Below are 13,386 nucleotides of genomic sequence, written 5' to 3'. Positions count from 1 at the left end.
TTACAGAAATTCACACAGCTTACTTTTCCATCTGTACATCTACACAAGAAAGGGCTCAGTCCTACAGTCAGATCAAAATGCATTTCAGGACTTCAGGATCCTGAACATAGTTAACAAAAGAAAAACTTGTGCTCACCAGTCTCTGCAAAATAACCTACCAATGCATAGGAATATACTGCAGATATTGAGCAAAGTAGAAAGGGGCATACTTTAGAATCAAAGCTATTGCAGATGAAAAAAAAAAAAACCTCTTGAAGCATAACATCCTTCATGTGAGGTAGGAATACATCCTTATCTAAAACTAACTGAAGAACGAATCTGCCCTTATTACAGTCTGTTGAACACAAGTGAATGGGATGGATTTCTCTCATTTTTGATGCTTTCAATTTGTAAAAGTCTTTTGTCCACTCATCTTAAACCACAGAGAAGAATTCAGGTTAAAAATAAAGAAAACACAACATTATTTGGTTTTCATCCTCCCAGTCTAGGTCTTAAGCTGCTTTTAAATGCATCCAGAATTTAACACAGTTGCTGTCTGTATATCCCATGCAGATTCTTTTGTGCTTAATATATTCATCTAATTTAAAACATACATTCTTTTTCATCAGCAAGTTCCAGCTTAAATCTGCTTAACTGAAGAGAACACCTGATGGCTTTCAACTTTCTTAATGAACTACTTCATAAAACATGGGTGATCCCTCTTAGATGATGATCATTTTTCGAGGCACTTCTCTGCACTGAATGCATTGAACTAGAGCACTGGTTTAACAGAACCTTTCAGCAGCTGGTATAAGGTCTCAGACAAAGGGTTGAGAGCAGAGTCTCTGGCAGACTCAGCAGCAGATTAAAACACAGCTGAAGCTGTTACCATCCTTACCTTCCCCAGTTTTCTCTCTGAGGGCTGTTGCCACTTTCAAGGAAGGGACACTTGATCTAGTTATTGGTAAAATTCTGAACCTACAAAATGTTTAACCAAGGTAATTAATGTTAATAGATATTAATTTCAAATGACTGCAATATACTGGCTGAAAAGTTCAATGGTTTTGGAATCAATACAGAAGGGAATCAGACATCTCTGCCTCAGGGACAGCAATGTGTCAGCAGAGGGGCAGGCATCCAGGGGTAGTAACAATTCAAACCACCGGATTTTATTCTGCCACTGATTTTGATCCTAGCATAATTGGTGGGATTCACACTGACTTGGAAAGGTTCTTGGTGCTTTTTTCACCTCAAATACAATAAAGCAGAGTAAGTTTCTTTATGACTGATCAGAAAGCTTCTGTGGGAATTTCGTGCTTATACTGTCTTTTTAGAAAAATTAAAGGATTACCTCACTTTTGCACTACACACTCCCCTCCTTATGAATGGAAAAATAATTTGCAAACTTACATGCACTAAGCTCTATATTGAAGTAATGTTTGTTTCTTATTATGTGCATTCTCTGCCTGTTTAATGCATGAAAACTACCAGATGACAATTCTGAAAGGTTTGAGTCTTTTACTGATGCTACTGCACAGCTATTTCTCACATAGACCGCTTTCATTTGTGTGAATATTTTTTTATCTCTACCCAATGTCTGGCCTAAATTCTGCTACTACACATAATGATGCAAACTGCTGTCTGATATGAGGTAATCAACAATACATCTTGAAATATAGGAGATACTTTTACTCATATAAGCATAGAGAATACACATCTCACATTTTGTGTCCTCACCCCTCTTGCTCCCCTTCCCCAAATCAAGGATTCTAAATTGCAGTTCAAATCTTGTTGGAATGTAAAACAAAATAGGTATTCTTAGCCAATTTTGATTCTCAGTATCTCAAATCTCAAATAAACACACACCAGAATGACAGACATCCTCACCTGTTTCTTTCCTCAAAGAAATCCTGTAATTCATGGCTACAGCTCACTATTATCTTGGAAGTCCAACATACACAGTTGATGCTTATAAATCAAATAATATCCTAATTAAACTGGGAAATGAATAATAAGTCCCACAGCTAGCAAAGCACTGCTGATTACTATTCACATGTCAAGCACGTGTCCAATATGACACAGACCGCAATCCTTATAAAACTGAACCACTTCCGATGTGTGTGTTTCTCTCTCAAAATGGCTGGCATATTCTAGCCGTCAGAGATGTGATCCCTTCCTAGAATAACTGAAATAATTTTTCTGTAATTCCAATTTTCACCCCTGAAAAAGACCGTATTATTCTTATGAGTGTCCTAGGGGATGGCACGCAAAACCACAAAATCATTAACATGACTACCAAGCCCATAGCATGAAAATTATTTAGAAGCAATGACAGCTCATTAATTTACACACAACAACACAATTCACAAGGTAAACCTCCATATTTTTTCCACTGACCATAAGAAAACAGGTTCTAAGCATCCACAGGAGGCTGAAAGATAATCTGTCAGTATGACCTGTGTTGCTACAAAAATAAAAGGTAGCATTTTCTGATAAAATTTTTCCACCCTGAAATTAACAAACTGAGAAATTTTATTGCCATTAATTTATTTAACACATAGATATCCTTAAGGTAAAGAAAAGATGATGAGCTGGTTAAAGCCACTGGATTTTTACTTTATCTTTCAATACCTTCACATATTAACAGATTTTCTTCCCATAAAAAAATCAGAAGGAGAAAAAACCTGCCTAACAGTTGCAGAACACAAGCTTGGCATATTTGTGAAGTGATTCTAGGATATTCTTTACCATATGCTGACTTACCAGAAGTACTTTTCTATTTGGCTAAGGGATCATTCTAAAATGTCAAGTTATAATTTGTGAAAGGATAAGGCTAACAGAAAAACTGTTCACCTAAGATGTTAATTTAAGGACCCCATCCACAAAATTATCACTGGTTTTGAATCTGACTCTTAAAGAGCAAATATCTTGTTCCAAAATTTAGGGTTAGTTTTTATTTTTAGCAAACATGGAAGTATCAGCTCTATAATTGAATCTGCTATGATTCATTGGAAAGGATCATAAGGAAAAGTACAATCTAAAAGGACAGACTGTAATAATTTCAATAGGGACAACCTGCAAAAAGCATACCAGATTTTCCCTTGCAATGACTGGGAATTATCCTGGTAGCTGGAATTGGTGACTACAGGAAAGGCTAAAAGAAAGCTACTGCAAGGGCCATAGAAATACCACAAAGTCAGAGAAGGAAATAAAGTCAGCAGCTTTAGTCTCAATTCCCTCCTAGAAAGAGATATAAGGTTAGGTATGCCAGTCTCCTTTTGGAATTACCCTTAATACCTAATGGTCCAGCTTTCATCTTTAGATGTTATACTGAGCACAAATTACAAATTTCTGTAGTCAAGCTCCCATGTTTGAACCATAATCAAAATTCCCAATTCCCATTATTTAAACAGAACTGAAGCCTCGAATTGCCCTCAGTCTCAATGTCTGTCCTCTGCCATTGGCAGTGACAACAAGGCTGCCCCTGAAGAAAGGGCTGTCCCCAGCCCAGGCATGACTGAAAGCTGTCAGGGAAGACAGTGACTGCTCTTCCCCTTTACTTCTCTGCCTCTCATTAGGATCTGCGAGCAGGCACAAGCATTTGGAAAACCAGGGAAAGAAAAGGAAATACAGAGATTACGTAGGATGGGATGAAAACCAAGAACACAAGGGACTCAGGGATGCTGAAAGCAAACAAAAAAAAAGAGAAAAGGCAACAGAGAGATTAAGCAAAGCTTGTGTGTGAAATAAAAAAATGGAGACAAATTATGTGGAAGAGGAGCCTAGAGGCATTGTGGAGGACAAGGCAGTGGGGAGGGTTAAAATGGCAGCTCTTTACGGGCAGCAGGTGAGTACCTCACATGCTATTTAACAAATATCTGAAATAGGTGTGCTTCACATTAAAGATTATCACGGTTTGGAGCGGGCAGCTTTCCATCCCTGGCCACATATTTAGGCAAATAATAAAAAAACAACCACGAGTAATGTGGAAGTGCATTACACTGTAGCGGAAGGAGGACAAGGAGTAAGGTAAGCCCCCTTACTTCGCTACCCAGCCTGGAGGCAGCGGCCACCACAGAAACACCCCGTTATGCCCCCGCTCGGGAAGTGGCTGCCACCAGCCCCGCCTGCAAGTAACTTCAGAGGCGAGCAGACCTCCGGCACTGCCTGACGCTGGCGGGCACTACCTGCCCCTCCCCGGAGTCCCCTGGGTCCCCGACGCTGCCTGCGCCCGCGGCCCAGGCTCTGCTCTCGCAGGTGGGGCGGGAGCGGCGCCATGTGCCACCGCCCGCCCGCCGGTACCCGCTCCCCGCCAAGCAGCCAAGTTTTTGGGCGAGGTGGGAGCAGCCACGAATAGAGTTTATGAAAATACCGTAAAGCTACCGTGGGGTGGCTTCTCTTGCACCAGAGCTAAAAAGGGGAAAAGCTCCGAGGGGGGAAGGGAGGGGATGTTAAGCGAGCGCCCGTTGCGAGCTCAGGGAGAGGCGGCCGAGGGGGTGCTGAGCCGGCGGCAGGTCAGGGCGAGAGCTGGGCCTGCAGGCCCTCACGATGCTGGAGGCAGGGGCTGCTGGGGTCGAGGGGAACAGCAAGGGAGTCTGCAGGAGACCGGGGGGGCTGAGGAGCACGGCGGGCGGCTGCGAGCGCAGAGCGGCTGGCTGGGGCAGTTAGGCGGGCAGGAGCCGGTGTGCAGCAGCCAGGGCTGAGAAAGAGGGGGCAAAACGGGCTGCTGTGGCGGAACGGGGAGGAGGGTACGCGTCTAGGAGAGCGAGCCGCCAGGGTTCTGCGGAGAGGGCTGAAGGAAAAGCTGTCGGGTGTTAGGCGTCTCGGGTCGGAGGGGAGGTAACGCCACGGAGGGCAGCGTGCAGGAAGGCAGGTGCTCACCTCTGTCCTCTAGCCCCTCACTAAACTGCCCGCTGTCCCCGATCCGCAGCTGCTCCTGCTGGTGCTGCTCCCTGGGGGGCACTGGCGGGCTGGCCCCGGGGGGCTGCACGATGGCGGGGTCCGGAGTGGTGTCTAGAGGGGCAGCGGACGGCTCCATGTTTTGCGGGGCGGCGGGAAGCGGCTGGCGACTGTGGCTGCGAAGCGAGGAGCGAGCGGAGCATCCAGCCCGGGTGCGAGCCCAGGGAGAGGAGGAGACTCCGGCTCAGAGCATCAGGGAGACGAGGACAGGCAGCAGACAAACTCCTTCGGCTGCTCTCCGCCAGCCGCCTCATCACTAACCTCGGCGGCTGCGGAGGGAGGGCAGGTGGGAGAGCGGTGCCGCCTCCCCGTACTGTCCGTCCCCTCCCCGCCCCAGGGAGCGCCTCGGGCGGCGAGAGCGGCGCCCGGCTCTGCAGTGAGGCGGGAGCCGGGACCGGGCGGCAGTTTGTCCCCGTGTGGGGCGGTGTGCGAGGGGGCGGTGGGGCGGGAAGAGGTGGCGGGAAGGGCTCTGGTGAAGTGCTCTCAGGGGCTTCTCGCCTTCGAGAGCCCGCAGTCACCTGCGAAAGGCGCAGCAGGACCTTGAGCTTTAAGGTACATCCCGAGGTCGGCCGAGGGAGCAAGAGGCCTTCGTTCACCATAGCAGGCTTTGCCTTCCTCCTCTCCCTCCTCCCCGCACCAAATCTCTCAGGGAGAAAAGTTGTCCAGTGACTGTCTAAACATGGAGCCCCAGTGCCGAAGAGTGAGAAGCAAACGCTGCTCCTAAGGGCTGCGGGTGCTGCCACTGTGGAGCAAGGCTCTGTCAGCCTCACCTCCCTGGACACAGGTAAAGACCCAGCGCTCCCCTTTGCTGTGGGATTTGCTTGTTCTCCATTCACTGTAGCCCTCTTTCAAGATCAGAGCTGAACTGCCACACACATGCACCTCAGAATCCCCAGCACTGACCTTTTGTTATGCTGACAGTTGGGTTTAGCTTAAAAAATGGCCTAGAACATACAGCCGTCTCACACTGAAGCATGGGATTAGAGCTGGAGGCTTGCTAGTGTTCAGGGCTATTCTTGATTCACTCACCTGCTGCTCCTAGGGCTGCAGAAGAGTGCAGGGAAACAAAACGTTAGAAGAACAGAAATGTGAAAAAAAAAATGCATAATTTTACAGATAGATCTGTGCTAGAGCTGCTTTCTTCTCCACTGGTTTCTAATGACTAGAGAGGTGCAAATAAACAAAAACATTTTCTGTGCTAGCACAGTTTCCCATTTGCTTGTGTACTAGCATGCAAATAAATTTTATTCTGACTTGAGTCTAGGAAAATGACAGAAGACAATTAGATTATGCAGCCCAGATCCTCAGCTGATATGTATGGATATAATCCCCATTTAACTTATATGAAGATCGTGTTCCATTTCTCTTTTGAGAAATTGGAAATCTGGGGAGTATGGATATGACAGGAGGAAATTAATATTTATGCTAGCATATAAACTGTCAGAATCTTGCTGATGTCAGCCTTCAAAGTTTTTCAGTATTTTAGTAATGCCTATTTGGGAACGATTAGTGAAACATTACTACCAAAACGTTAATTTACGCTTCTTAATGTTGTATGCTAATGTTCAAAATCTTTTAGTTGTATTTTAAGGCAGCAACTATTTGAAAAAGTAAATATAAGTAAATGTTGACATAAGTGACATAAGATACCGGTTTAGAAACTGATTTGCATTCTGGCAGCCTGTTGTGGCGTGAGGGATTGGTATTTTCTGTTTACCTAATCCAATTTCTTTGAGTATAGTTGCCATACCTACTATATGAAATGGTTTTGAAGTCTTCATGCCTGTCACCTAAATTTCATCTTCACCCTTAGCTAGTCTACCCTGCTGAATGATCCCAGAGCTCTTGCTCTTCTGGTTGGATTGGCATTAGTATGAGTACAAGCAACACCAAAAGTATTTTCTTTTTCCCTCATGAAATGGATAGTAAATTACAAAGTGCCTGTTTGATGTTAATGTCAAAAGAGGTTCTTATGTGCATAAACTAACAGAAGTGAGTTTTTTTGAGAATTCACTTGGGGTTTTGGGGTTTGGGCTGAGTTAAGAGGGTTTCGAAACTAGTAACTCTGTAAAACAGACACGGTTATTTTCTTTATGGGCTGTTTATTACGCTCTTGTGAACTTGAACCTGCAAGATATGAGAGTAGATCTGTATGTGTATGCATGTGAGAGACAAGTAAAAAGTAGCAAATACATTTCATTGCTTGCCATAAGTAATAGATTGCCATGTCTATGACATAAAATGTGTTTGTGAAGTGAAAACCCTTAAATAAGTAGAACCAGTTCTGTAACCTGGTCAGAGACAAGGGACTGGGGCCAAATCGCTTTTCAAGACCAGGCAGGGATACAGTCACCTTTGGTGAATCAGTTTAGGATGTGGAGTGCATCCAGTACAAGCCATGAACAATCCCCCAAAACTGCTGCAATAGACAGAATGCTCCGGAATGCAATTATTGCAAGTTCTTTCCTCTTCTAGGGAAATTAGTCTGTACCCAGTCCATTCCAGAAGGAACTTTCTTATTCCTTGCATAACTGACATTTTGACTAGTGACTCTTAATGGACACTACCTCCTTTCTGTAAGTCTCTCTAGCTATTGTGTATTCTTAAAACTTTCAGAAATCAACCCAAGAGTAAAGTGCCTGGAGATTCCTAATTCCTTTCTTTAAAAGGAGGTGAAAGGGGTAGGTTTGCAAATTATTTGAAAGAAATCGGCAACTAGGAACTGCAAACCACAAGTTTTAAACTTTAATATGTTCCTTTTTCTTTCTTTTAGTTGTTCTCAATTGCTATTCTTACATAAAACTGTGTCTGGCAGGGGCTGCAGCTGTGTCTATTTGTATAAATGCTATAGTGTTCAGTCTGTAGCAAAGAATATGAGGCTTGCAAAGAGTATTATAGTTTCTTTAAATGACTCTTCAGTGCTTTCAAACATGGCCTCACATGAGAAGGGATATACTCTGCATTTAGCAAATACAAATTCAAAACATTAAGCAGATCCACAATGAAGGGCCTTTCAGACCCGACCATTATTCATATAAGCTAGCTACTAAAAGCAGAAAGACTGACGTATCATAGCAGCTGGAAGCTGCTTTCCAGCATCACCTCTTATTTCTCATGACATGTCTTTAACTCAAAGTATATTACTTTGGATAAAGATACAGGACTACGGTTTTAAAGACATGAATCCTGTTTTCCAGCCCTGTTGGACTTCTTGTGTAGGAAGCCTGCTGGCAAAGTCAATGAAAAGAAAAAGGCCTGACCCTAATAGCTATATTACTGTATGATTCTATTTCTTGCCCTCTCCTCTTTGTTGGATATGAATAAGGACAATCTGAAATGCTTTTTTTTTTTTTTTTAAAAAAAAAAGAGCCACATCTCTGCATTCAACCTAAATAGACTAATGCCATCCTGTACTCTGGCTGCTGCAAGATTAATACACACCTGCAAAACTTTGTTCTTGGTTGGAACTGCCTGTAATCTCCGTAATATTTTGGCTTCTGGAGAGAGGTGATTCCAGAAAAGATGGAGGTCGTTTGCACCACAGCAACCAGCAACAACAGAGAACTTACCTTGTTTTTCTTCACCTGTATTTTTCTGTGGTATTGTTTAGTTATGGTTATTTGTGGTGGTTCTTTTCTCCCCCCCCCCTTTTTTTTTTTTGTGCTCTTCCTCCTTCCTTCTATTGAATAAATGAAAAATATTAATCAGATTTGAGAGTCTTTCTCCAGGCCACCCTAACTCTCAGCAAAGTCAGAGAAAGAACTTCAACTACGTTTGATGAAAATTCGATTAGGTCCATAATTTTATTATTTTCCAAGGTAGACCTTTTCCTGAGGTAATAAGCAATATCTGGGCAGTAGGTTGGGCTACTTTCCTAAGTTACAGTCCCTTTGTTACACTTAAAGGTTATTCCCATTTATTCACCGTCAGCACCCATTCTGGAATAGCAAAGAGTAGTATGTTGCAAAGTAGAGCCAGTGGGCGACAGTGGCAACACAGGTCCTGGTCCATCAGTGAGGAAGTGGTCACTGTATGAAAGCAGAACATCGGTTGTTCCTCTTCAGTTTATGTGGAATAAAAATAAATCCATTTTCACTGTAAGCAAGTTTGGGTATGTTGGCATTAGATGTTCATTTGTCATTCTAAATATGAGAGCTGCCTCTATTCTGGACTTTCTGGTTTTCCTTTTCTTTTCAGCACTACTCACTGTAATGTTTTCCCTTGAATTAGCAGAACACAGTGGTGTATTCAGAGGCTCCTGATGCTTCATTTCATTGATGCTAATTAGTCAATGTTCCATATTGACCATCATCATAAGTGCAGCACTTAATTTAAGAGCAGTGTTGCATATTTGGAAAGAGTTGATCAGCTGGCCCATCAATTATTTTTTAGTAAGTTTAGAGGCATAACAGCCAGATAATGATACTGTCACCAGTCACACAAAACTGCCTTTTTCTGGCAACAAAATGCTATATTTGTCTCTGGCACTGTATTGCAGTATCAGGGAGTGCTAGTATAAGCCGGCATGGTTTATTAGTTCGGCCTATCAGATGTCTCATGACTGACATTCAGAAGAAAATGCTCACTTCTTACTTTTATCAGTATGCCTTTCATGGAACTGTAGAAGGAGGTAATGGCATCATTCAGTTTTACAGGAGATACATCCAAAATAAAATGAAGTACCAATCCAATTCTAAATCGATAGGCAGCCATCAGTCATGTAAAGTTCGTCGCTATGGATAATCTTCAGTGTTACTCCTTTAGGACCAAAGTCTGAGATTGATTCAGAGTGTTATTTTGAAAAAAAGAATATGATAATTCAGTATCTTTCCCTTCAGGCTGTAAAAAAGTGCCTATAATATGGTTCCCAGAGAACACAGCATGAGGTGACCTTGGTAAGTAATTGATGACACCTCAGATAAGCACCTACTCTTCCTCTGTATGATGTTGTTCTAGAATCATATTTGCAAAGAATACCAAACCTGGTAAGAGCCACAAGCATTAATAAACTCCATTGTGACAACAAAGGAGGAGTAAAATTATAGAATGCAAAATATGTAATTTTAAAGTGAGGAGAAGATCCTGAAAAAGATTCTTCACAGTGAGCACTTTCCATCTTGAAAGTATTTTAAAGGCTGGTTTTGTCTCCCATATTTACATGACAATTTTAACTCAAAAAGTTTACCCACAGAAACTAAACTTACTAGTTTGTTGAAAGAAGTATTATGCACTCATGCAAGACTACATGCCCCTATTCTGAACAATGTTATTTCTTCATACCACTGAAGACATTTTGTTTCCAGTTTTTATGAAACTGAGTAAAACTGACTTATTTGACAGTGGCTTTATTTCATTGCTAATATTCATGAGTATTGAAGAGGAATGGAAGGGAAAATAAACTGAATTTTAAGGAGGTAGCAACCTGCTAAGTAATAATTTCTGCCCCCCCACCCCCCCACCCCACCCCACTTCCCATGTTACTTGGAGAGATCTTTCTTCCAGTGAGAGACTAACCATAGCCTAAAAGATGACATAAGCATAAACAGCTGAGATTTCATTTGTGCATCAAAGAAAAGAAAGAAAGCTAGGAAATTCCTAGGAAGCAAAAGTCAGTATAATTTTATAATAAACCTGTCTTATTACTTACAATTACTTGATGATAATTCCTATCCAAAATCTTAATGGCCAGACACTTCCAATGTATTTGCATAACTTCATGTTTTCTCCTGTATCTTTGCAGAATTTATACACAATTTTCCATGAAGTTTATATGATTAACCATGAGATGATGTGAACTACAGAAATCACAAAACTACTACTACTAATTATTATTATTATTATTTACAGATTGGGTCACTTTTCCTTTTGCCAAACCAATGACCATTCCTCCTGATGTGCCTGTCTACCAAGGCTTTCCCACATGTCAGACCTAAGTTTCTTTAAGAAAGCTGTATGCCAGGGTAGACACATCTTTGTTTCCTAGTCAGGTTAGACTCATCCATTTATGAAATATTTATAATTCATAAATTTAACCTTATGCATCAAAAAAAAAAATTAAGTCATAATCCCTACCTTGAAGGTAAGGATTTAATGAGAAAAGGAACTAGTTTCATTTACTTATGGGATTTGCCTGTGTCAGAAAACAGAGCTAATAGATTTTATGGGGAATAGTACCCAACTTGCATCTATTTTTCTCTTCCAGTATTTTAAATTGTAATTTGTGATTTGGGTTCATATGTTATTCCTTGGTAATTAGTGTCAACAGAAGAAGAGTAATTTCTTTCTTTTTTTTTTCTTGCTGTATTTTGATCTTTTATCAAAAGACCAGGTAGCAGTATTTGAGGGACTGACTTTTCTACTAACCTATTGCAGTAAGATTTATATTGCTTGTACTCTACTGGTAACTAAGTACTCCACGGCTCACTTTTCCTGTGAGATGTTTGATAATATTTGTGATGTTTCGAATACCAAATCCATATTGTTTAATGAGCTGGAAAAGAGTATCTTATCCTTTTCTTACACCAAGTGAATTGTCACTAGGATTCTGTACATTCCAACTTGAGTATTTAGCTAAGATGATTATAGAAAGTGTTTGAAAAAAAAGAACGATAGCCCCAGCCAAAATGAATAGTTTGCAAAACATGTTCTTCATAATCAGGAAACTATGCATATTTTATTATGTGCTAGTTGGATTTTTTTTTTTTTTTTTTTTGTTACTTCTGCTCAAGCATATGTTTGGCACTTTAAATCATTTAACCTTTCTAGGTTTTGATGGTCATGAACTCTCGGGTACCTAGTTGAATCTGTTAACCACTTAACGTTCTTTGGTTGGTTGGGTTTGTTTCTGCTTTTTTTTTTTTTTTTTTTCCCCCTGGAGGAATTAGAATTAGTTTCCTGAGTTCTGGCATGCAGCTGAGTTTGAATACTTCATTTTAATGGAAGATGCTGTAGGTAAAATGATTAAATTCTTCAGATACTTATTTTTGAGAAAGGCAAAAATGACATCATCAGCATATACAGCAGTCTTAATAGATGTCTGCATCCTTTATTTTCATGATATATTCATTGTTTCTCATCCTCTTTGGTAAAAATTTTCAGTGGGCAGTGGGAAAAATACAGAGACAGGGACAGTCTCTTTTGTAATTTTAAGAGAGTGAATCGTAGAATTCATGGCATTCTTCTTGTAAGAAGGCATGGAAGTCATTTTTCTTGTGGAATTCAAACACAAAAGTTTGTATTCCATTGCAGCCAAGCCTTTCTCTGTGTGCAGCAGTAGCAAAGGCAGCAGATCTCTGATCTAGCATGATGAAATGCACTGTGAGTACTGCCATTTTGCTATCCATAGTGAATGCTATTTGATCTGAATTTATAGAAGATGGGTAGGGTAGTTGTTTAATAAGCCTACTAAAACATTCATATTACGTTTAGCAGTGATGCAAAGTTGTGCAAGGCTATTAGATTTAAATTTTCAAGGAAAAGGAGCATCTTTAGGAAACTGAGGCAGTACATTTCTCTGTAGAATGAAAAGTGTTAAACATACTTCATCTCTGAAAGCCTTTTTAAGCAACCTGTAAAATTCAGATTTAAAGGCATTTGAAGTTTGGAATTTGAAATGTCGGTGAAATTTTGAGCCTTTATTGCAATAAAATTGTCCTGTAATCAGAAATAAAGAGGGAGACATCAGCCATATGATTTAATCAGATTATGATAAAATTCAATTTCTCTAAATTCAGATTTTCTCTAAAACTTTTCATGGTGCCTAAAAGTAATATAGTAGTGCAGTCATATAGTAATGCAGGCAGCTTCCTCTTCACCATCAAGATTACACAGATTTTCAGTATTGGGATGCTTCAGTAGCCACAGAAGTGTCACTTGTCACATCGTTTTAGTAGAAAATGTGTATTTTAAGAGCTTTATTTTACTGATAAAATTTATATATTTGGATTCATTTTACTTTATCCATTCACTATCACAGCTGTCACTGGACTATGCAAATTAAGTATAGTTGTACTTCTGAATTTAGGCAAACTGAGGGCAAGATTGTAAAAAGAAGTAATATATTTTATTAAACCAACTACTGCAATTCAGTTCCAACTAATATGCTCAGAAAGTGTAGCTAGGTGTACGGGAAGGGTTTGTGTGTCCAAAAGTGCCTGCTTTTTTCACCAATTTGTTTAATTAGAAGAAACTTTCTGTAGACTCTTATCTTTGTATCAAAGTGACTTCATTTTATGTGTCTGTTTTTTGCCATATTTAGGATCTTAGTGTATCATTTGTTAGCAAGAGATGCATCATTAAATGTCTTTTCAGGTTGCATCAACTCCAAGCCTTATTTAGGTCAGATAGGAATTTTTTTGTGTTGCAAGGAAAATAATTTCTTTCTATAAAGTTTCTTTCTATAAAGAAATTTTGCAGCAGTCACCTAGCAGAAGAAAAGAAGCAAGAGCA

General features: G+C 40.7%; 2 protein-coding genes across 3 annotated transcripts in view; one reads left to right on the top strand and one right to left on the bottom strand.

Annotated features, from left to right (window-relative positions):
* Positions 1-5,262, bottom strand: part of TMEM163 (transmembrane protein 163) — a 98,488-nt gene extending 93,226 nt beyond the window's left edge. Inside the window, exon 1 of one of the 2 annotated variants that reach the window (XM_057407182.1) lies at positions 4,861-5,262. In XM_057407182.1, coding sequence (XP_057263165.1) covers positions 4,861-5,017 — 157 coding nt within the window. In that variant the 5' untranslated portion in view covers positions 5,018-5,262. The remainder of the gene's footprint in view (positions 1-4,860) is intronic. The other variant, XM_057407181.1, reaches the window with a different exon arrangement.
* A 285-nt stretch (positions 5,263-5,547) lies between these two features.
* ACMSD (aminocarboxymuconate semialdehyde decarboxylase) overlaps positions 5,548-13,386 on the top strand; it is a 45,170-nt gene continuing 37,331 nt past the window's right edge. The window contains exon 1 of the mRNA XM_057407180.1: positions 5,548-5,722. The gene's annotated coding sequence lies outside the window, so the exon portion shown is untranslated. The remainder of the gene's footprint in view (positions 5,723-13,386) is intronic.

Source organism: Pezoporus wallicus, unplaced genomic scaffold (genome assembly GCF_028554395.1).
Source record: "Pezoporus wallicus isolate ANWC-B61680 ecotype Strahan unplaced genomic scaffold, APGP_CSIRO_Pwel_v1 contig_4166, whole genome shotgun sequence".
In the NCBI taxonomy this organism is placed as follows: Eukaryota; Metazoa; Chordata; class Aves; order Psittaciformes; family Psittacidae; genus Pezoporus; species Pezoporus wallicus.
The sequence above is the reverse complement of the archived record's forward strand: the minus strand, read 5'-3'. Positions and strand labels throughout refer to the sequence as shown.